This window comes from Mesoplodon densirostris, chromosome 3, assembly GCF_025265405.1.
Source record: "Mesoplodon densirostris isolate mMesDen1 chromosome 3, mMesDen1 primary haplotype, whole genome shotgun sequence".
Taxonomy (NCBI): Eukaryota; Metazoa; Chordata; class Mammalia; order Artiodactyla; family Ziphiidae; genus Mesoplodon; species Mesoplodon densirostris.
This window is the reverse complement of record NC_082663.1, coordinates 85,104,886-85,127,639: the sequence shown is the minus strand read 5'-3', so window position 1 is coordinate 85,127,639 and position 22,754 is coordinate 85,104,886. Positions and strand designations below refer to the sequence as shown.

At 37.6% G+C, this 22,754-nt stretch overlaps 1 protein-coding gene across 14 annotated transcripts in view; it reads right to left on the bottom strand.

Annotated features, from left to right (window-relative positions):
• Positions 1–22,754, bottom strand: part of PAM (peptidylglycine alpha-amidating monooxygenase) — a 309,920-nt gene that overhangs the window by 103,899 nt on the left and 183,267 nt on the right. For all 14 annotated transcript variants that reach the window (XM_060093202.1, XM_060093205.1, XM_060093201.1 and 11 more), the window contains 2 exons: positions 19,654–19,711; positions 7,665–7,752 (listed from right to left, as the gene is read on the bottom strand). In XM_060093202.1, coding sequence (XP_059949185.1) covers positions 7,665–7,752; positions 19,654–19,711 — 146 coding nt within the window. The remainder of the gene's footprint in view (positions 1–7,664; positions 7,753–19,653; positions 19,712–22,754) is intronic.

Below are 22,754 nucleotides of genomic sequence, written 5' to 3'. Positions count from 1 at the left end.
TACTTCTATGTGCCAGGCACTGCACCAACCGTATTACTGACATCCCCTCACTTACTCTTTGTGATGGTCCAATCAGGCGGGATTAGTAGCCTCATTTTACAGATGAGGAAACAGACCAATACAGATTAAATAATTTGACCAATGTTTATTACAACTATCAAGTAGTAGAACTGAGATTTGAACCCAAGATGCTCTGATTTCAAAGTTCTGGCTCTATATTAAATGTTATAGCACTGTGCTATAACACTGCCATCCTATTTAACATAAATACTCGTCTTGTGAGAAAATAATAATATTCAAAATAATGTAATGCTGGTTTCTGTTTAAACTCTGAAAACAGTTACAACCATGCCATTCTATTTTATTAAAGTTGACACTAGTCCACTAAGAATTGGTCAGTTGCTAAGGAACTCCTATCAACACTTCTATTACAGGCACCTAAAACTTAGACATGGAATATGATCATTGGTGACCAGAAGTTAGAGCAAGATGCCAAATATATTTTAATGAAGATTCTTTATACCATTCAGATATGCAATATAATAATATGAATCTATTACAATATTAAAGGAGAAAAAGGAAATGGATGCAATTAATTTTAGCCTAGCAGTAATGCATGTCTAAACTTTGCTGCTACACTCAAAGACACATTTTATAGTGCTTAGAACAAGGGATAGCACAGATTTTGGAGACTGTGTTACTTTTATTTATACTGACAAGGAATTTATGTATGTTAAACTTTAGAAGTTTCATTATGGCAGAAGAAACAGAGGGGACTGCAGAAGACATGCTGTGAATCTTGCTGTATAGTGTATGGATGACAGGTAGCTAGGATGTGGAGAGGGTGCTTAAAGGCAGTGTATGCAAATACCATTCTCAACCAAAGAATCATTATCATCATAAGGGAGGCAACAAAGCTGTAGACTTTTCTGGAAAGTGATATCACCCTAAAAAAAACAGTCATTTAAATGAGTAACCAAGCAGGGTGTCTCACATACAGGACTCTCTCTCTCCCTCTCTCTCTCTCTCTCTCTCTCTCTCTATGTGTATATATATATATATATTTATTTATTTATATATATATTTATATATATATTTATTTATATATTTATTTATATATATGTTTATATATATTTATATGTTTTAGCTACTTTTCTCTTTCCCCTCATCAGCATCTGTAACCCTGTGAAGACAGTGACATTTAAAAAGACACAGCAGGTGGTTAATAAATAGAAGCAGTTGAAAGGGATCTTAGCTAAAGCTTCATAGGATGGTAAAGCACTACTGCTTTAGCTTGAGAATGATTCCAAGTTAGAAAAGCTGGAAACAGCCTCATTTAACGAGCTGGGATTCTTCTTTTCAAAAAAGATTCAACAACCTGTAGAAGCCCCCTTAGATTTGTAAACAGTAGCTGGTCATAAGCATCATTAAAAATAGTTTCCAAATCAAATATTAATTAATAAGACTGAAAACAATAATTTTAGCTCTGCATAGATTTCGTCCAAGTACAAGACGTAATACAGAAGAAGCCCATTCACTTTAATCACCCAGTATTGTGAACACACAATTTTGGGGCTTGCAGTCATAAGTTGCCTTAAGCCTTAAGTCCTGTGCTCAGCAGAATACAAAGTGCATAAGACTATACAACCTCACATCACAAAGAGAAAGTGCTCCAGAATTACTCCAAATGCCAAAACAATGTGTATAAACAAAACTATGATTTTCAAAGCTTGAAACTCTGAGTAGCTAACCACTCATTATTTTTTAAAAATGATTGTTACAGTAAGAATAAAGAAAGGTATTCACTGAATAGATAAATGGATATTTCAATTTCCAAGGTCTCCTAAAATTTACCATATTTTCATGGAGAGCAGGAATAAATTTTTAATATCTAAATTACCTAGTTTTCAGCACCTCATTTCCCTACTGACTCCAAAAAGCCACAAAGAGCATCTGCTCAGTTATGGCTCATATTCAGCCAACAAATCTGGGGAACTTAGAACTGCTACACCTTGACTTAAGTCTGCAAGCACAAATGGAGTCCAACAAATCGTGCTATTGCTATGCTTGCTCCAGTCCTGGTGCTATCACCTTCCCTTGGTGCCTAGATGCAGTAATTGTCTCCTCCTTTAAAAGCCTGGGAAAGAAGGGATGAGACTTAATTTGACAGGTACTGCTGCCTTCCTGACATGGGCCAGCAGAGCTGCTGCTTTTCCATCAGCTGGTCCTTATTTGCATCCTCGAGAGGTCTGTTAATTTAGAATTGAGCACCAGGCCCACTCTAACTAGAAAGGGACCACCCCACAGTATATTAAAAGGTTCACATCAATGTATGCAATTTAAATGCACACGCATATAGTTAACTAGACACATTACCAGTGTGAGCTGCTAATTTGGAACGAGACACAAAAGACTGGATGGAATATGTGGAGAAAAAAAACCTTTAAAATTAAAATGACTAAATAATGAAAATTGCTTCATGCTGTGTCTACTATTTTCATGTGAACTTAATATAACTGTAAATATATTTTAATGAACAGTAGAAAGAGGCAATTACAAAGAGCAAAGGAGGGCAGCACAACAGTAAAACATCATCAGAATAGCTCTTTGCCGTCATATTAAAAGTGCTGCCTGAAGACAGGGGATGAATTATAACTTCATAATTTCAGGGGAAAAAATGTTTATTACAGATACACACCTATTTGCCAACTTGCTGGCAATGAAAACAGAAAACTAAAGTGAAAACGGGGAAATCCTAGCTAACAAACAGAAAAGAGAGGAAATCTGAGCTTGACACTTTGGTTGTCAACAACAAAAAAATTAATCAATAGTGAATCTAAGAAAGAAATGGAAAATTTTATTTGAGCCAACTGAGGTTTATAAGCTGGGAGACAGTCTCTCAGAGAGCTCTGAGAACTGTTTGGAAAAGGTCAGTATATATGTGATTTTGGTGCAGGGAGTATGTGCAATCAAGCACACATCTCAGTAGAAGGTTGCTGCTGGTCACAAGGAACAGACATCTTAGTTAATGGTTTTAATGCTTTTCTAACTATGGGAAGATGCAAGAAACTTAGTTCATAAAATTTTCTCCTGAAAATGTCTATCTGAGGGCCAGTTTTGCCAGTTTTCCCAGAGCACAAAGTGCTTCATCGTGACCTTCACCCTGAACTCCTTTCAGAGTGTACTGTAGGTCAGCAACTGCAGTGGCTAATGGCTTGACTCTTGTAGAACTGGATGGTGGGCAACATTCTCTATCCTACAATTCCTTCTCTTTCAGTCTTAATTTCGACCAAAGTTTGGGAGGCATTTCGTGACTAATTTGTCCCTTGTTGCTAGGGATGCTCATTCCCAGACCAGGCAAATATTTTGTTGATAGGCCACTCAATGTGCTATTACTGGACTGGGTCCTGTTAACAGTAGCCAAAAGCCTCTGGACCATCTGTCTTACTAAGCTGTTATGGTCCAGGATATAGTTTCCTCTTGCTGCTTTTTCCCATATCTGGAGTTACACTATTACCATCATTGATCTTATAGGACTATATATTTGGTCAATGGTTTCAAGTCGCCTAATCATCATTAATTTTATCTGAGGCTCAGTCACATATTTGGTAGCATAAGAAACAATTATCTTGTAAAATAGGCAGAATACAAATAATACTGCTAGTGACGTGAGTAAGGTCATAGGTGAGGATTTAAGCTAAGGACTTACATTAGGTGTAGCCCAGCATCTCCCAGATTGTCTGACCAGTCAGTTCTACACCAATCTCTACCATTAAGGAAAATGATAATTGCCACTGTACATAAAGTTTACCAAAGATGTCTGCGCGTACAAGGTGAGTGGTGGGTCATCGTGAGCCCTGACAGGATTGAGAAAGGAATGTTATCTTCTAAAGAAGTACACGGCTGTTGCCAGAAGAAGAAAAATTGATCTTTATGATTGACCAGATATTTCTGTCATTGGGGAGGTCTGATTAACACATGATGCAGATGCACAATGCACACTAGAGGGGAGGGAGGAGGCCAAAGGGCAGAGAAAAAATTTTATGTTTAAATTTTTCTTGTCTTGCCTTAAAATGTGAATTTTTAATCTCATCATGGTGTTAAAATATCCTCTTTGCTTTATCTTCTTTCACTAAAACACCTTTGTATTCTCAAAATGATTTCCTTAGGGTGTGAATGAGTTCTTGATATTCTTACACATCAAAAGCCACTGCTGGTATCATAACCAAAAATATATGTGAAAGTCTGAGAATGTTCATTTAAGTACTGTCAATATCATGGAGTAACTGAAGAATAGATTTGCAACTATAAAATGAGTGTGATAGGGCCTCCCTGGTGGTGCAAGTGGTTGAGAGTCCGCCTGCCGATGCAGGGGATACGGGTTCGTGCCCCGGTCTGGGAGGATCCCATATGCCGTGGAGCGGCTGGGCCCGTGAGCCATGGCCGCTGAGCCTGCGCGTCCGGAGCCTGTGCTCCGCAACGGGGGAGGCCACGACAGTGAGAGGCCCGCATACCGCAAAAAAAATAAATAAATAAATAAAATGAGTGTGATAAAGTCCATGACTCAATGTAGAAAAATAATGCAAGGCTTTTGACACTGATAGATTTTTGTTATTAGTGTTATAATTCAGGTGGGAGGATAAGAGGTTAAGCAGTTGGAAAACATCCGCTGACTGTCTCCAGGGCTGAGCCTGAGTGGCATCGGGGGTAGGGAGTACAGGATGTTTCTGTGAAGCAACTGAAAAGTTCAGCCCATGAAATATGCTCTGAGCTCTAATGCTTTAAAGAGGCATGGATTTTGCCAAATATTGGGGGATAAAAAGCCTATCCCATTTTTAAATTGAGAATAAGGCTGGATTGTGAAAGCCAGGTCACTAGAACAGTTTTAGTTAATGTACATTTACTAGTTTGCATATTGAACAGATCCTATATATGTAGTGAAAAGATCCTACTTTTAAATGTTAGATGAACACTTTGAGCTGGTTAAAAGCATCAATTATTGTCCTTGGTGTACGGTTATAAGGTCGATTATAACTACTCTAGAGATAAACAGGGAATATATGCTGCAAGGCAGATTTTAAAAATCCATTTAAAATGACATGGGTATAGGGATTTCCCTGGTGGTCCAGCGGTAAAGAATCTGCCTTCCAATGCAGGGGACGTGGTTTTGATCCCTGGTCAGGGAACTAAGATCCCACATGCTGCAGGGCAAATAAGTCCGTGAGCCACAACTACTGAGCTCTCACCCCTCAACAAGAGAGCCCGTGTGCTGCAAACTATGGAGCCCACGCACGCTGGAACACACACGTCACAACTAGAGACAGAAAATCCACGTGCCACAACTAGAGAGAAGCCAGCACGCCACAATGAAGAGCCTGCACCACAACGAAAGACCCTGCATGCCTCAACAAAGATCCCACATACCACAACTAAGACCTGACGCAGCCAGAAAAAAAATAAAGAAAATAATTAAAGAAAATAATTAAAAAATAATAATAAAATGACATGGGTATAATGTCATTAAGAATTCTAATTATTCAGTGATGCAACTCAATGGCAAAACACAGTGGCCTGTCTACTTGAGGTGAGTTAACAAATGCAACTCACTCATGTCTCCAACTCCTAATAAAGATGTCTTTCCAATCTGATTCAGCATTTGTATGCAATTTATATTCACAGAATTATGGAATTTTAGAGCACAGAGGAGTTCTATAAATGATCTAGTGTTAGTCCCTTGCTAAAATGAAAAAATCAAGGCCAGCCCACATGGGATAAATAATTTACCCATGCAATCTAGACAGTTAGCTACACGTTCACTCTATAATGCTCTTTCAAGTAATATTTTAGCAAAAAAAATACGTGCAGCAATTACTTTACTCAAAATTGCTGTTTTCACTCACATTTTTCTTTGAATTCTCTTTCCCCAACCTGGAAGTCTTTTGGAAATATATTTTACAAACTTAATTTCAAAACAGTATATTTAAGAATATTAATATTTTAAAGGAGGCAACATAATGTGTTTGCTCTGATATTCCCTTAACATGAGAACGGTGAATTACGCTTAGCTCATTGTACATAATTTTTCTTAACAATTAGGGCCATAATAACATTTAAGTGATGTTTTATTTTTTCACTCATTCTCTTGAACCAAGAGAATCTGCTAAAGCAGGTTTTACAAGCTTACATTCCCTCTAGCCATTTTCACTAATTCTAGTTCAAAGGTAAATATTGCTAATTTCACAAGACATATTTTTAAAACATAAGGACCAAAATGTGTGATTTGCTGAATAAGATTCAGAAAAGGCTGTCACAGAATAATCTTTTAATGCCAGGATTTTATTTACAAAAATTTACTGAAGAGCAAAAACAGGAATGTTGATATCAACGGGTATTAACTGTGATTTGCTGACTCCATTTTTATATAAACCCAGTCATGTGAGCTGGGTTCCCATGTGATACGCCCCTTTCATCAAATAACTTAAGCCTATTAACAAATGCTTTGATGGTACTAGGTCCATGGAGATTTCCACTAATTGCCCTGTGCTTTTAACACTTCCAAATACATATTACAATTGTTTATTATAAAAATGACTAGAAAGCAGTCGCTGCATGCCTTGAATCAGCCTGATGAATATTAGGATGCACAGAGGAAGGTCTATCAGTCTACATGATCATGCTGGGGCAGGACCACAGAACAGATCCCTTTCCAATGCAAAGCAGGACACACCAGTCATTCTGGATTGTTAAATATGTAACAGTGATTCTGCCTATAGGTGCAAAATATGAGGCTTAAAACAGACGGCTATTTTCAAAGATCACTGATCTTCATGAACTACCAAAGAATAAAATGAAAGGGAAGATCTCAAGCCATAATTATGCTGTAAGCTTCTGGGGGTAGAAAATTATTTATCCTAGAACATCCCACAGCACCTGCTGCAGTTCAGGCATGTAACAGGCATTTAACAGATGTTTATTGATTGTTCAAGACATGATATTAAGATTCACTGCAGTGATTAAATTCTAAAACTGCAACAGTTACTTGAATAAATGGGAGGCACTGTGGTAAAAGAGAAATAACTTTAGATTTGGAATCAAACAAACCAGTATTCAATCCTGGTGTGACACCAACCAGCCATGTTACCTTGAGCAAGTCACTGAATCCTTGAGCTTCAGACTTCTTGCCTGTAAAGTGGGGACAATAATACCACCTTTGCAAAGACGTTAGGCTAAATTTTCATTTTCATTTTAAATGGGGTATACAGATCACCTAGCACAATGTCTGGGATAAAAGAGTACTCAGTGAACAGATCCATGGTGCTCTTTGGGTTGAATCATGAACTTAAAGAAATAAACATCAGAGTATCCATTATCTCAATTTCAACCTTTCTTCACAAGCTGTCTCCACCTTGACACATTATCTATGACAACAGACATATATTTATAAAGTCAGTGACAAAGACTGATGGCTGTGTTCCACAGCAGACTAAATAACTGTGATAATCAAACCACGACAACCATGTGATGCAAAAGAACAATATTGTTTTCTAAAAAAGACATGTTCTGCTTATTCACTAATCAGTTGTAAAATACCTGCAGAGATGCACTTTGTACTTATGAAAAACACATTTTCTCACCCATCTATGTACTATGAACCCATCCCTTACCAGTAATTTTCAGTGGACGCTGGCATATTGCATCCAAAAAGTAGCATATGATGGACAGTATCCATGCTGGCATGGGGTTTGAAGTCAACTGTTAAGAGAAAATGATACATGATCGTCAATACAAGTTATACTTCTGTGCACAAGTGTCACAAGAGACCCCAGCATTCAACATTTCAAGTAGCTGTATAACAAAGATATTTTGATGCTCTTATGACAGAATGCTCTGGTTGTATAAATTATCGTATTCCTTAAGATGAACAAGATTTGATAATTTAATTTAGTAGGATAATAAACTATTATATAACAAAAGAGAAAATAATAGGCTGAAACTACAGATATACCCCCACACACATTAATGAAAGCCCCCTTTTAAAGTGATGAGAGCATTGTGTGGGTATAAAATGAAAGTTCCAGGCTACGTATTCACAATATATTTCCTTCCAGAATTCAGTAGAGTTCTGAGCACCATACAATACTGCACAACATTGCACTGAAACAGAAGCCACAGTGAGTGGTCAAAACATAAGCAAAAGGATTCAGAACACAAATTTATTATCATCTTAAAATAACAGTGGCCACTGGATTGTGATATGGAGAAACAAGTTACTAGAAAAGGAAATAAAAGTGGAAAATGTATCTTTACAAAAATACACAAGAAGAAAAATGTCCTGGATGAGTACTGTGCACTTGTTAAAGGGATACTGAAACTTACACACTGTCATTTCTCTTTTTGTCCTGATAATAGTGGTTGAAAGACATTAAAATAAACAAAAGTCAGTTCAGAGGTAGAACAAAGAAAAATCAGGGATAAGTTATATTATTTAGTATGATCAATATCGAGCATGAGTTTTCTTTACTGGTTTGGGTGTGGCTCATCCCCTTTTGTCCACATTTAAAATGCTGCCCTACCGGGCAGTTTTCAAGTCACCTTTACACATAAAAATGCTAAATAGTCTAAAATGATCTTAAGTCTTGGGTGTGTGCAAAACTGCACCTTTTAGCTCTTTTTGTCTATTTGATAAAATTAATAAAACACCTTTTATTGTTGAAATGTATATCTGAGACATATGTATTTATAAAATAAAAGATGTTCTACATCAAACTATAGCACCATGACTTGCATAGTGTGGTTGATCAGAAAACACAAGGTGCCTACTGTGAGCCATCTTGACTCCCAACTTTCATGGAAAATAAAAAGCCTTTCATTTACTGCACTGAAAATAAGAATTTAAAGCCTAAAAATCACATCTTGAGATTTTCATACTGCTATTTAAAAAACCAACAAACAGAGGTTAGCTGGAAAATGGACTTGATATAACTTGAGGCTTTGTTTTCTGTTACCAAAGAATATAGTAAGCCTAGGAAAGTGAAGAAGACACTTTGGAAGGAAAGAAACAATTAGAAATTACAATAGTTCCCAAATCATAGAAAATGATATCATTACCAAGCCTAAATTTGTTACAAAAGAAATGGAAGAAGGATTCTACCTCCATAGGTTCACTCTCAAGTTGAGTGTGGGATTTCTTTCCCCCCTTCCAGAATCCTCCCAGGGGATCATTCCTCTAAGGAGGCAAATTGAAAAGGCCCTGAGGTGGGAGTACCTAGCCTTTGTCTTTTACTCACTTTACATTTATTTTGGTATGTGATGCAATTTGCTATCTTATATTCATTTTTATCAAATGGCTTCTATCATTCTATGGATGTCTATAACTTTTTGGTCTGATTAAATCTACCTCCCACTCTTTTTTTTTTTTTTTTTAATATATATCCCTATGCCAGCCAGTCTATGAGGGGCTGTCAAATGAGAGGCAGACTCCTCTGCCTTTTCAGAACCTATGTAGATGATCATAGGGTTTCCATCCCCCTTAGATTCTTTGATTATGGGTGGATTATATTAATAGATTTCCCATGATTGAATCATTCAGGGAGTTTTGGTAATAAACCAACATGGCCACGTGCATTTTATCAAGAATTAAACTGTTGGATGAAAAACAATGTGAGTTCGAGGTGTCAGCTAAAAATCCAGGTGTAATGATCCAGCAGAACACTGGAATTCCATAACTCTTATTCAAGGAAGAGATCAGAGAATTACATATTTGGGAATCACTCAAAAATTGAACCCTGAAGCCATGAGGGTAAACAAAAGCACCAAAGGTGATAGTAGGAACCACAGCTAAGGCTCAGGACAGTTTTAGGGAAAGCCCTGAGCGGTCAGGGTCTGTGTAGTAGACCCTAACAGTGTTTGGGGGTTTTTTTCTTTTTTTTTTTTTTTTAATATTAATGTAGTGTGTGTACTGTTGTGAAACAAAGCAAAAACATTTTTGAAAGAAGAGTGGGCTACCATTAAATTTAAAAGTCAAATATTAAGCAAAAGATTCAGGTAAGGACAGAGAAGAGACCTATTGGGAGAAGAATAGATCATGAAGACAACAACATACAGTCTCTGTGGCTTTTCACTAGGAAGGAAAGCCAAAAGTTTTGCTTGGGCCCCTGCTTATGCAAGAGGATCTTCTCATTGTCCTTTGTACAGGGCAAACATTATTCAAAGTATAACTTCTCTAGCCATTTTCTGATTTTTTTCTTCTTCTTCTGACATACTATTTTAAGAACCACTTATTTGTTCCACAGTGAACTCTTAGTAGACATGTGTTTAATTTTAGTTTCTATAGTGAGAAAGAAATCAATATCTTTAAGTGGTAGTAAAAGAAAATCCCTCAAAGTTCCCTCTCATAAAAACTTATTCTCACTGACTCATACATTCCTCCAGAAACTCAAGATCTAATTTAAATGCCAAGTAAATTATTGGTATAGACTGAAAACAAACAACTAACCATCTTTTTCATCTCCTAAAGAAAGAGTATAATAAACTATTCATATAATTGTAACTGAAAGTAAAATTCATTGCAAGTTGAAATGAAAAACACGTCCAGCAAAAGAAATGTCATATCAAAATATAAATCTAAACCAAACAGTAGATGTCATAAAATAGAGCAAAGATAAAGCAGGACTTGGACAATTTCATTGAAGGGCCTGCTGCCAGTACTGGGCCGAGGTCAACTGGGAAAAGATTAGGTTGACAGGTCCATTTCCTGGGTTTGTACCACTCCTACTTATTATTCCTGGCTTTGCAAAACAAGACCCCACCCCTAGGGAATAAGAATAATGTCCACTGAGCACAGGATACACAGATAACTATGCCAGAAATTTCAACACTACACAAAATATAATATGGAAAAATATTTAAAAATCACATCTTAAATTCCCACTTCTTTCTTTTTCTCCCATCATACACCAAAAAAAATAAAGGATCCAAGGGGAAGGGAGCTAGAGGATAATAATGAAAACAACTGCATTTAAGTGTGCAATTCTGACAGGCAGAATAAACAAAGGCAGCCTTGGGATGGTGACAAACAGGCAAAGACCACAGCCTTGCAAGAATGCAAGGGTGTATTATATCCGATAAGATTAAAAGTGTCACTGACTCTTCTAACTCAATAATAAGATGACAGTTGCTTAAGTGGAAATGGTTCTTCAGCCTCAATGGGTGTTAGCAGTTCAGACGGCCTGATGGATAAGACCAGGGAAAATTTTATAGGCAAGTAAGTGCGAGTGAGTCCTGGGAACCAAATACTTTTGAAGGACTAAGACTCCAGAAATAGAGACTCAAGCACATTAATTAAAGGAAATGTGATAATACTGCAAGTGCATAGGTTGGAGGATTTCTCAAAGAATAATGTCATCTGAAATGAAAGACTTGAAAGTACATGTGTGGGTGACATATTGAGCAGAGAGATAACTAGGTCTATTTTCTGGAGTTCTAAGCAAAATTTGTTCTAACTGCATGAGCTTGTTCAGGATTTATGGCCTCTTTTAGCTAACATCAGACTACAATCAGGGCCATAAAATTTTCTAAAACTGTGACCTAGGAGAGAATTTCATTTAGCACTTGGCTTTCTCTGCATTTTTCCCTTCCAAGTGGATATCCAGGTCTGCATGTCAAATTTTGATGTATCTGCCAGACCTAGGACGTGGAAATATTTCAAAGAACTCACATAGCCAAGTGGAGGAATATGCAATTTAGGAGATATCTATGTACACATATAACCAACCCCAAAATACCACTGGAAATGGGAGGAACACCCTTTTTAGCCAAAGGAAGGCAGTAAAGAAATACTACAGACCATGGATAATTAACCTATCGAATAAAAAAGAACTGACTTGCAAATGCAAGTTTGAATCTCCAAAACTTAGGCATTCCTGAATTGTTACTTATATGTATCATCAGAGAAAACTGTTAACTTTCTTTTTTCCTCTTAGTGGAATAATATTACACACAGTAAACAGCTTATTTCATATACTGTGGATATTTTTACATGTTATTAAACATTTTTTGTCAATGATACTTTTCAGCTAGTGCTGTGCACTAGAATTATCCTATGGAGTTTGTTAAAAATACAAGTGCTCAGGGTCAATCCTAGATCCGTCCTGCCCCTTCCCCCATCAATATCTTTTTTTTTTCTTTTTTTTGTGGTACGCGGGCCTCTCAGTCTTGTGGCCTCCCCCGTTGCGGAGCACAGGCTCTGGACGCACTGGATCAGCGGCCATGGCTCACGGGCCTAGCCACTCCGCGGCATGTGGGATCTTCCCGGACCGGGGCACGAATCCGTGTCCGCTGCATCGGCAGGTGGACTCTCAACCACTGCGCCACCAGGGAAGCCCCCCCATCAATATCTTATTTGAATCTCCAAAAGTTGTTCCAGGCAAGTGTCTCTTTGCAAAATTTCAAAGGTGAATCACCGGTGATTCTGACAACAGTCAACATTTTCAGTGGCAGTGGCTAAATATATTCTACTAACGTGAGCATATGCAGAGTTTACTCATCTTAATTAACTTGGGTTGTATAGCTCTTTTAAATGTACAGAGTAAACAGTAAAAACAAGGTTTCTTTTAAAACGAATTTATAAATGTTTCTGAAGGCAAAAATTAGTTGATTCTTTAGAATTGTTTTATTAAAAGAGATCATTGGAACTCTACATTACATCAGGCAGTTTTAGCTGTATCACCTAAAATCGTTTTAGGGCTGAGGTCTGAAGCAAGCATATAAATGGAACCCCTGGTGAGTATGTTCATGTCTGTGATAGAGTCCGTTTTCTAATAATCCTAGTGCTTTCAAGTCATTTTCAATATTGAGAAAATAGAGAGGTGTAAGGTTCAAGAAACAATAATGTAAAAGAGTTGTCATAATTTAAAAAAAAATTATCAGTTCCCCAATCTTAATATCACTCCCATAAACATTTCTTTATTTCCAAAAAATAAAGATTATACTTCAGAAACCATTCATAGGAACTGAAGATAATGTTCTAAATTGCAATTTAAGTGTAGGCTATGATCAACCTTAATGTTCATAATCTTGCAGTTGGGCGAGAAAAGTTCAGACAAATGTAAAGCTCACAGCAGCGTAGTGAAAACCCACAGCATGTTGAAAACCCACAGCAATGGCATATTATATTACCTTCTGCCGGCTTTCTGCAAACCATAAAGCAATTCTACACTAAAATAAAGACCTCTGCTTGAACATTTTTAATCAGAAAGTTTAATAGAAAAGTTGTCGTTAGCCCTCGCTAGCTTGGACAGCGATATACAATTCAGAAAGAATCCTTAACATGGTTTATGAGGACTTTAAGCTGCTGTTGCCAAATTAACCAAGATATAAGACACCCAAACAAGGCTATAAATTGAACGCAAATTTCAAGTGAAATAATCCTTACCGCTGAATAAAGGAATTTCAGCACAAAAGGAATTAAACTTCTAGATGAAATACCTTTTAAAAAGAAACTTTCTGGTATATGTCAGAACCAACTAAACAGTCAATACATAGACTTTACCAGCCAGACTATGCAAGATAAAATAGCATAAGCTTCATTAAGCCCTGTTTTTGTAATGTCATCTCTGTAATATCCCCCTATTAATTTCCCACAGAATCAAATCCACATTCCCCTCTTGCCTTTCCAGAATATCACAGCAGTCTCCGATCCCGCTACGTTTCCAACAAGACAACCTCCAACATACACTCTGTGCTCTCACTGGCTGCCCTTCTCGCCTAGTAACCATAACCACTAACGTTTACTGAGGGCTTACCCTGTGCATGGCTCATTTACTGCTCCCAGCAACCCTATGAGTCTGGTCCTTTCCCCCTAACAGGTGAGCCTGAGTAACAACCGCCCATGGCCACACAGCCAGCAAGTGGCGAGGCTCACGTGTGTGCTCAGTATGCTCCTTCTGTGCTCATATGGTTGGCAGCTGGAATATTCTCCTCCTTCTGCAGATCCAAATAGACCGTCTTCCCAGACCCAGATCAAACACTGCCATCTCTCTCATGAAATTTTCTCTGACTAAAACAGTTCACACTGGTCTTTTTAGAGTTGGCCACTGAAATTGTCCCCACCGAAACAGCTGAAATGGATACTTCAGAATGACTGTCAAAATGCCAAGAACCCCTAGACACTGAAGGACGTTTTACACATCAAACCTGATCCAACCCTGGGCTTTCGGAATTGGCCATTTTCTGGGGAGTGGGGAGGAGTGGCATTTTGACATTACTGCATTAAAACAGCTTTGTCAACATGTCAGTTACTTTTTGGTGACCTCTAGATGCATTGAATTGAAGACATTCTTAAGTCTCAGCTTCATAAAATATAATGAAATGGTTCCTACCCCTCCTCTCTTTTTTATTACCTGACAAAACTCTGGGGGCTTGTGGGGGCTGTCATGTTGGAAATGTGGGTATTTGGGTGACCAAAGGATAGAGGACATTTAAGAAATATGCTGAGACAGAGTGTATAGCAACAGCTTCTCCTTCTTGATTATGACCAAGCAAATGAAGTTTTAGCCACTCATCAGAGACCTCCAGTACAGTGTATCTTATTTGTGCTATTTCAGCTCTCTCCAAGTAGCTTTCACTAAAAAACTAGAATAGCCTCTGAGTATGTCTGCTGGGAGGTTCCCAACGGTCATGTGGAAGTCAGAGACTAAATTATTCATGTTGGAGAAAATCCTAGGTGAAGAGAGAAGTATATGTAGTCAATTAATTGGAAGCAGAAAGGTGACAGAATGATTGCATTGGGATGGGGACTCACACACACAAACACACACACACATCCTTCTATTTACTGCTGTCAAAGCCATAGAAATGTGGATAAATGAGCACTGAACCCTGCCAGACCTTGGTCTTTACAGTCATACTATGTAGCTGACCCATAAGCATGATCAAAATTAGATTGCTTCTGTAGTTTTTGAAGTATCCCAACATCACCTTAACGTGTGCTTTGTTTAAGACAGGTCACATTTGGAAATATTCAAGTCTAACTGTACAGTTCTGCAGTAGGAATTGTTTCACATTCAACAGAGAAGCCCAAGAAAATGAAAAGCAATGAATCATTAGATTAATTTTCATCTATTTCTAAATTCAATGCTTCTGTCTGATTTGTATAGTGCCATTTGATAGATAGGGACCTGCCATCATTCACTAAGGAAAAGCCACATTTATTTACTGGTCATCCATGTCAGGGAAAGCAAGTGGATGAAGATGACAGTCAAATTTCTTGGCTGAGTGGGCTGCTGTCAGAGCCAATTCTTCTGAGTGTCTATAAAACACCTTTCAGACAGCAACACAGTTCGGTGGTCAAATGTAGATTTTATCATACCCTCACCCATTCCAGTTCTGTGGTTCTTTATTAAAACAACAAACAAAAGCAGTGCTCTAGGGAAAGCTATAATTTTGTTCAGAAGATGAAAATTATACTTATCTTTATTATAGTATTTTCTCAAACACCTACTTTAATTCATATTTAATAATTCAATGCTAACATATAAACACATCAAGCATGTTGGACAGGCTTATATGTATATACTACAGGCATATGCACATGAAATTCCATGATAATTGTGATGGTATCTTCTCAAAATTAAGAAATATGTTTATTTAAATGAGTTACATAATTAGTCACACAAATGTAAAAATTATAAATTACTCAAATGCAATTTTGGCTTTTACCACCATCAAGAGAGTTTGTTTTAGTCCTAATAAGCAGTCTGCCTTTTGTAATTTTCTGCAGAAATTTGAAAAGCAAAAGACGAAAGTCCTTTTTATATGTTGTAACATTTGTATTCTTGTCTTCTAGAATTCTGCCAGGCTGTGATTTCCTTGAATTTGTATCATACTACATCTCCACTGCCTAGCCCAATAACTGGCACACAGTAGAATTTTAAAAGTTTGCTAAACTATTTACAATAGCCAGGCCATGGAAGCAACCTAAATGTCCATCGACAGATGAATGGATAAAGAAGATGTGGCACACATATACAGTGGAATATTACTCAGCCATAAAAAGAAATGTAATTGAGTTATTTGTAGTGAGGTGGATGGACCTAGAGTCTATCACACAGAGTGAAGTAAGTCAGAAAGAGAAAAACATATACCACATGTTAACACATATATATGGAATCTAAGAAAAAAAAAAGAAAAGAAACAATGGTATTGATGAACTTAGTGGCAGGGCAGGAATAAAGACGTAGATGTAGAGAATGTACTTGAGGGCACGGGGTGGTGGGGGGAAGCTGGGGCGAAGTGAGAGTAGCATTGAGATATACACACTACCAAATGTGAAACAGCTAGTGGGAAGCAGCTGTATAGCACAGGGAGATCAGCTCCGTGCTTTGTGACCACCTAGAGGGGTGGGATAGGGAGGGTGGGAGGGAGACACAAGAGGGAGGGGATATGGGGATATATGTATACATATGGCTGATTCACTCTGTTGTACAACAGAAACTAACACAGTACTGTGAAGCAATTATACTCCAATAAAGATGTCTTAAAATTTTTTTTTAAGTTTGCTGAATTTATGAACAAGTGCCTTTCTTAAAAAACAATTATTCCGTTATATTCAAATGAGTATAATTTAAGACAAAAGAGTAAATTGTCTACTATTCAATATGTTGCCTTATAAAATGGCCAAACAAAACACTTTTTTAGGGTCCACTCATGTATAAGCAAGCAATTACTGAGTCCCTACCATATCCTGTGGCACATATCCTGCTGGCATTCAAAAATTTTAAGGGCACAGATAATGAAAACAGAAGATATAAAATGATAAGTGTCTTAAGAAAAAAAATGAACAAAGTTTTATAGGTGTTTACAAGTCTTCATTTTTAACCATATTTAATCTTATGATAAGGCACCCTGAGAACCAGAATTTCAGACAACGCACAAAAAAGCCAAAATTTCATTCATGGAAAAGCCTTGGTTACCCCACAACTAAAACGTTCACTTTGGGAATTGGGATAAGCTATGTATAATCACCCTCCCAACATAAAACCTGTATATCCAAGCCCTTTGCCTTCTGCAAATGTTTAAATCTTCGTGTGTATTGGGTTTTATTTCATAAGATGGTTTGAGTTTTATTTTACTTTTTGGCAGAACTGACCAGAGTGTTCCCAGTAGGGAATGAAGGTAAGGGAATGAAAGAATAATTGTTTTTAATGTGAGGAAGACAGAGATGTGCGATTGCTGTATTTCAGCTCCTTCTATCCATCTGATAACTTCTTCCCTTTATCCCCTGTATCACTATCCCCACACCTAAATCTGTTATGATTTAAATGGCATACATGTAGGGGGCACATATATAGTAAAAACTTCTTAACCTCTCTGACCTTCTGTTTCTTTTTCTCTAAAATGGCTTAAATACGCTTAGTTTTCTGTATCTTAGTGTCTGGCAAGTCCTCAGTAAACGATGGCTGGTGGTGGGCTGATTATAGGAACAAGCATTCCTATAATAGGACAAACTATTGTCCTAGCACCTGATTAAATCACAGACACAGATGTTCCTGTCTCTGCTTCTCAGTATAAAATAGGACAACCTACAGTGCTGTCCTAAGAATTAATGAGATTATACATGCAGATTTTTCCTTACTTATTCCCTTATATAAATCATTGTTGGTACTTCTCTTTGGTTTTCAATTTTCCAGTTCTATTCTGCCTACACCTAAACTTCTGTGGTTGCTGAATTATGTAAACAACGGTAACCACAAATCTCCTGGGGGTAGTATATTAAAGGACTAACACTGAAAATGAAATAATCATGTTTTGAACAGGTGACAAAATGTTTAGTATTCATGCAATCCTCCCAGCAATAAAGTAATGAAGAAATACTGAAAATAGTTATAATTATTCTTATAAGATCCTTTAAGGACCTTAGAACTGGAAACAGTTTAATCTTAGATGAGAGTTGCCTAGGAAAAATGGACAAATGTTTAACACCTGGTTGTAATATAGCCCTTTATGTGTTTCCTGTGAATATTTTTCTTGACTGAATATATTGACTTGTACTTTCAATTTTAAGTTATGTGAAAGTAAACACATTTATATTAGGAGAGCAATAACACATTCCAGGATATATATTTATAGGCCTTAGAGTCACCAGCTCTGAAATCATTTACTACCACTACCTCCAGAAACAAGCCAGTAACCTATTAATGTGAGACCTTGTAATACTGCTCTGAAACACGACTCCCATATTTACACAGGTGTGTAGAGGGGCCTTCTCTTCAAAAACAGGAGGAAGAAAGTCTACTCCTGAACTTGGACAAAGAAAATATAAAATTGGTAAAGAAAAACTTCAGGTACAGTTCCTTTTTATTAGTAAACATTAGTTTCTCCTAAGCTATTGAATATGTGGACATGAAACTGAGGAAAGCTTTACTGTTAATAGTTTAATTATGAATTTATATCCTAAATCACTTTTGGTGTTACTCAAAGCATGACAATTAGGAACTTAAATTATTTTTCTCCCTTTAAAGTTAAAGTTCAGGATCTGGAAGCACCATACTTCCTAACTTTTTTCCTGGTAATGTTCAATTGTTACACAAAGGGACATCACTCAGGCAATGTTCAACTTCCCAAGGTCTGACTTATTTTTAGGAGTTAACTATGGAGCAAATTTTGTTTAGAGTGTTGATACAGGTTGTATTTTCTGTTGTGATTGCCACCAAAGTGTGTGAAAAAAATGGATGCACATTGTTCTGGCTTTGAAGATCTATAATGTATTTTCCTATGGGGAACACCTCATGAAAGTTCATCCTCAGATGGCCCCAAGGCTACTGTACACATTTTACAATTCACATAATAGCCATTTCAGACAGTCCACTTGAAGATTAGTTTCAAGGGAACAAAGTACAACTCTCATTACCATCACTTTCTCTCCAAAATCAACGTCTCAAAGCGGAAAAACAAGGGACGGGGGCAAATCCATGAATAATTTGCCAATCACATGTCTTCCCTAAACAGTTAAATGTCTGTCATAAGGGATGTTTAAATTAAAACCACCTAGATGAAAACAGATGGCGCTTTGTCACATTTTCTATCTGATTTAAAGGCTCAGCTGGGGAAGGAGCTGTCATTTAAGAGCCCTCTTATTCTATAATATAGACAACAGGACTGAGGTTCCTCCCTCCCTGCCTCTCTCTTTCCCTTCTTTCCTTCTCTCATTCACTCCTACTTTCATTCCTTCCTATCCATCTACTTGTCTGACAGGTAAAATCTTACATTCCCCAATGCTGATTCTGAGTGCAGTCGATTTATAGCATGAACCAGCAGGTATATAAAGAGTCTGTTGAGTGGAGCGGAATTAAGCATCCAGCCACAGACAGAAAGCCAATACTCTACAAATGGGACCACATGGCATTGGGAGCCATCGACATCTGCATGCAACTCCTTAACTACTATTACTCATAAGTTTCTCCAGATACAGTTTGTAAGCTTGTCTCTCAGTGGCTCACCGGTTTGTTTCTGCATTAGGCATTATAAATGCATTTTTAGAAACTGACAGTAAAAGATTAATATGCTCATAACCATCAAAGAGAACCTTTCACTGATTTCCAATAGCTGCCCTTCCTTCAACTGCCCACCCCTCCACACCATCCAATTAGTACTTACTCACGAAGGCTTCCTCATCCATTGGCAAATGCACTGACATGCAGAAGTATGTATCAGACTATGAAAGAAAGAAAGATACAAAATATGAATTAAACTGCTGCTAGTAAAGAAGAAATAACTTGTAAAAGCATGGGCTCTATGACTGAAAAAGAACTACTGGTCCAGTGAGGTGAAGTCTGCCAAATGCTGGGTGCCAGGTTAATGGAAGGGCTAAGCCTAGAACTTAGGTTCCCTAAACATTTTTCTATGTTTCTTTCCTAAACAACGTCAAATCCTATTTATAAAGCCAATTATCATGAGTAATATTTCTAGTACTGTCACAGTTAAAAGGCAACATTTTAAATGCTTCTATATAAAGTAAAACAATTCAATGCATTTGACTTTAAAATGGTAGGAGTTCGTTTTGACCATCTTTACTATTTGCATAATTAAATATTTAATTTCTTGAATCACTTTACAACTTCCCAAAATATTAATTTAAAAGATAGCGGGCCTCCCTGGTGGTGCAGTGGTTGAGAGTCCGCCTGCCGATGCAGGGGATACGGGTTCGTGCCCCGGTCTGGGAGGATCCCATATGCCGCGGAGCGGCTGGGCCCGTGAGCCATGGCCGCTGGGCCTGCGCATCCGGAGCCTGTGCTCCGCAACGGGAGAGGCCACAACAGTGAGAGGCCCGCATACCGCAAAAAGAAAAAAAAAAAAAAAAAAAAAAAAAAGATACATGGGCTTCCCTGGTGGCGCAGTGGTTGAGAGTCCGCCTGCCGATGCAGGGGACACGGGTTCGTGCCCCGATCCCGGAAGATCCCACATGCCGCGGAGCGGCTGGGCCCGCGAGCCATGGCCGCGGAGCCTGTGTGTCCGGAGCCTGTGCTCCACAACGGGAGAGGCCACAGCAGTGAGAGGCCCGCGTACAGCAAAAAAAAAAAAAAAAAAAAAAAAAAAAAAAGATACAATGGGGACTTCCCTGGTGGCGCAATGGTTAGGAATCCGCCTGCCAATGCAGGGGACATGAGTTCTATCCCTGGTCCGGGAAGATCTCACATGCCATGGAGCAACTAAGTCCATGTGCCGCAACTACTGACCCTGTGCTCTAGAGCCAGTGAGCCACAACTACTGAGCCTGTGTGCCATAACTACTGAAGCCCACGCGCCTAGAGCCCGTGCTCCACAACAAGAGAAGCCACCGCAATGAGAAGCCAGTGCACCGCAATGAAGGATAGCCCCCGCTCGCCACGACTAGAGAAAGCCCACGCGCAGCAATGAAGATGTAACGCAGCCAAAAAAATTAATTAATTAAAAAAAGATACAATGAATAAAAGTTGGTTTTAAAATATATTATATTTGGTTGTTCTCCCTTTATTATTTTTTAAAGATTTTTTTTGATGTGGACCTTTTTTTTTTAAAGTCTTTATTGAATTTGTTACAATATTGCTTTTGCTTTATATTTTGGTTTTTTGGCCCTGAGCCCTGAGGCATGTAGGAATTTAGCTCCCTGACCACGGACCAAACCCATATCCCCTACACTGGAAAGCAAAGTCTTAACCACTGGACCCCCAGGGAAGTCCTTGCTTTCCCTTACTTTAAAATTTTTATGTAGTGCATTGAAGAAATCAACATTAACTCATTATTCTTTCTTTTCCAGTTATTAGTCTCTTATCTAAATTGCCCTTTTCTACTATCAAATACACTAACATCAAGAATTTTTAGTGATAAAAATTGCAAATTAAGGAGAATGGGCATCTGTTGATCTATGTATTACACTTCCTTAATGGAAATCCATATGTAGTGAAGTATGTGCTATGATTTATAATATATCCAATACAAATAGAGACTAAACTCATTTAATAATTCATACTTCATGGATTATTACTGCACAGTGGTGGAATCAAGAGACTCCACAAACATGGATAGAGATAATCTGGGTTTCTCTAAACCTACTGGTCAGCACCAAAAATTGTGAAATTTGTACTTCTTTTTTCATTTCTGTGTTGGCTAGGAAGCAAGGAGATTCAAATACACATCAAAGAAGTATCTTAAAATTTAAAAAATTACAGAAATATGATTCAGTCTTTATTACTACCTTTATATATACCATTTCTTCTACTGGAACAAATTGTTTCATTTCTTAAAAGGCTTTATAATTATTTAGATTCACTCTTATTTTGATAAGGAGGAAACAGGCTGGGAAATGTTGAAGGTTGCACAGCAAGAAGGTTAAGCCACATAAATTCTGGAGATGTGACCTCTGTATCCAAAACCCAATATATTGGGTTTGGAAATATATTGGCAAAATACTGCTTAAAGATCTTACCATCATGTACAAGATTGCTCATAAAAATTTTTCCAACCTCTGAATTACTAACGTTATAAAACAGACTTACTCTGTTCTAATAGAAATAAGAAATTCAAGATTCCCTTCTAGTTGAACATCCTGAGCTATGAGTAATTCGGGACTAAAAGATATTTAGTGGCAGACTATAGCTGCTGCTGCTACTAATACTACTTCTAGCCAACAGTTATTGAATTCTTATTATGAGCCAGCCATGGTTCTCAATGTTATATAGGTATTGTATCATTTAATAACAAAAACAATCCAATATAGACCCAACAGTATCCATAGATACTATTACTAACTCCTTTAAAGACAGTAAGAGTAAAAATTAGCATTTGTTGAGAGCTTACTATGTGTAAGCACTGCTCTAAGTGTTGTACATGTATTAACTCCTTTAATTTTTAAAACACATTCCCATGACACAGGTACTATTATTATCCCCATTTTATAGATGAGGAAACTGAGGCAAACAAAGATTAAGTAGTTTTACTATTCATTCTGGCCAAAACCTGGTAATAGGTGGATAGGCTTCTGAACCCATCTTAGTGCAGTTGCTTTAGAAAGCTGGCAATTGTAAATCTTTTCTCTGCCTCTTTGAGTTGTAAATCTTCTATCCAGAACTGTCTTCTCACATCAAGGAGATAGTTCTCAGCCAATGGATGTCCTGCTCTAACTTACATCACTGCCTCCTGTCATAAAGATAGGAGAAGTTTGTTTTTCCTCTGGATAACTGCCAATCAACAAACCCAGATGGCCTAGTCACATGGACTAAC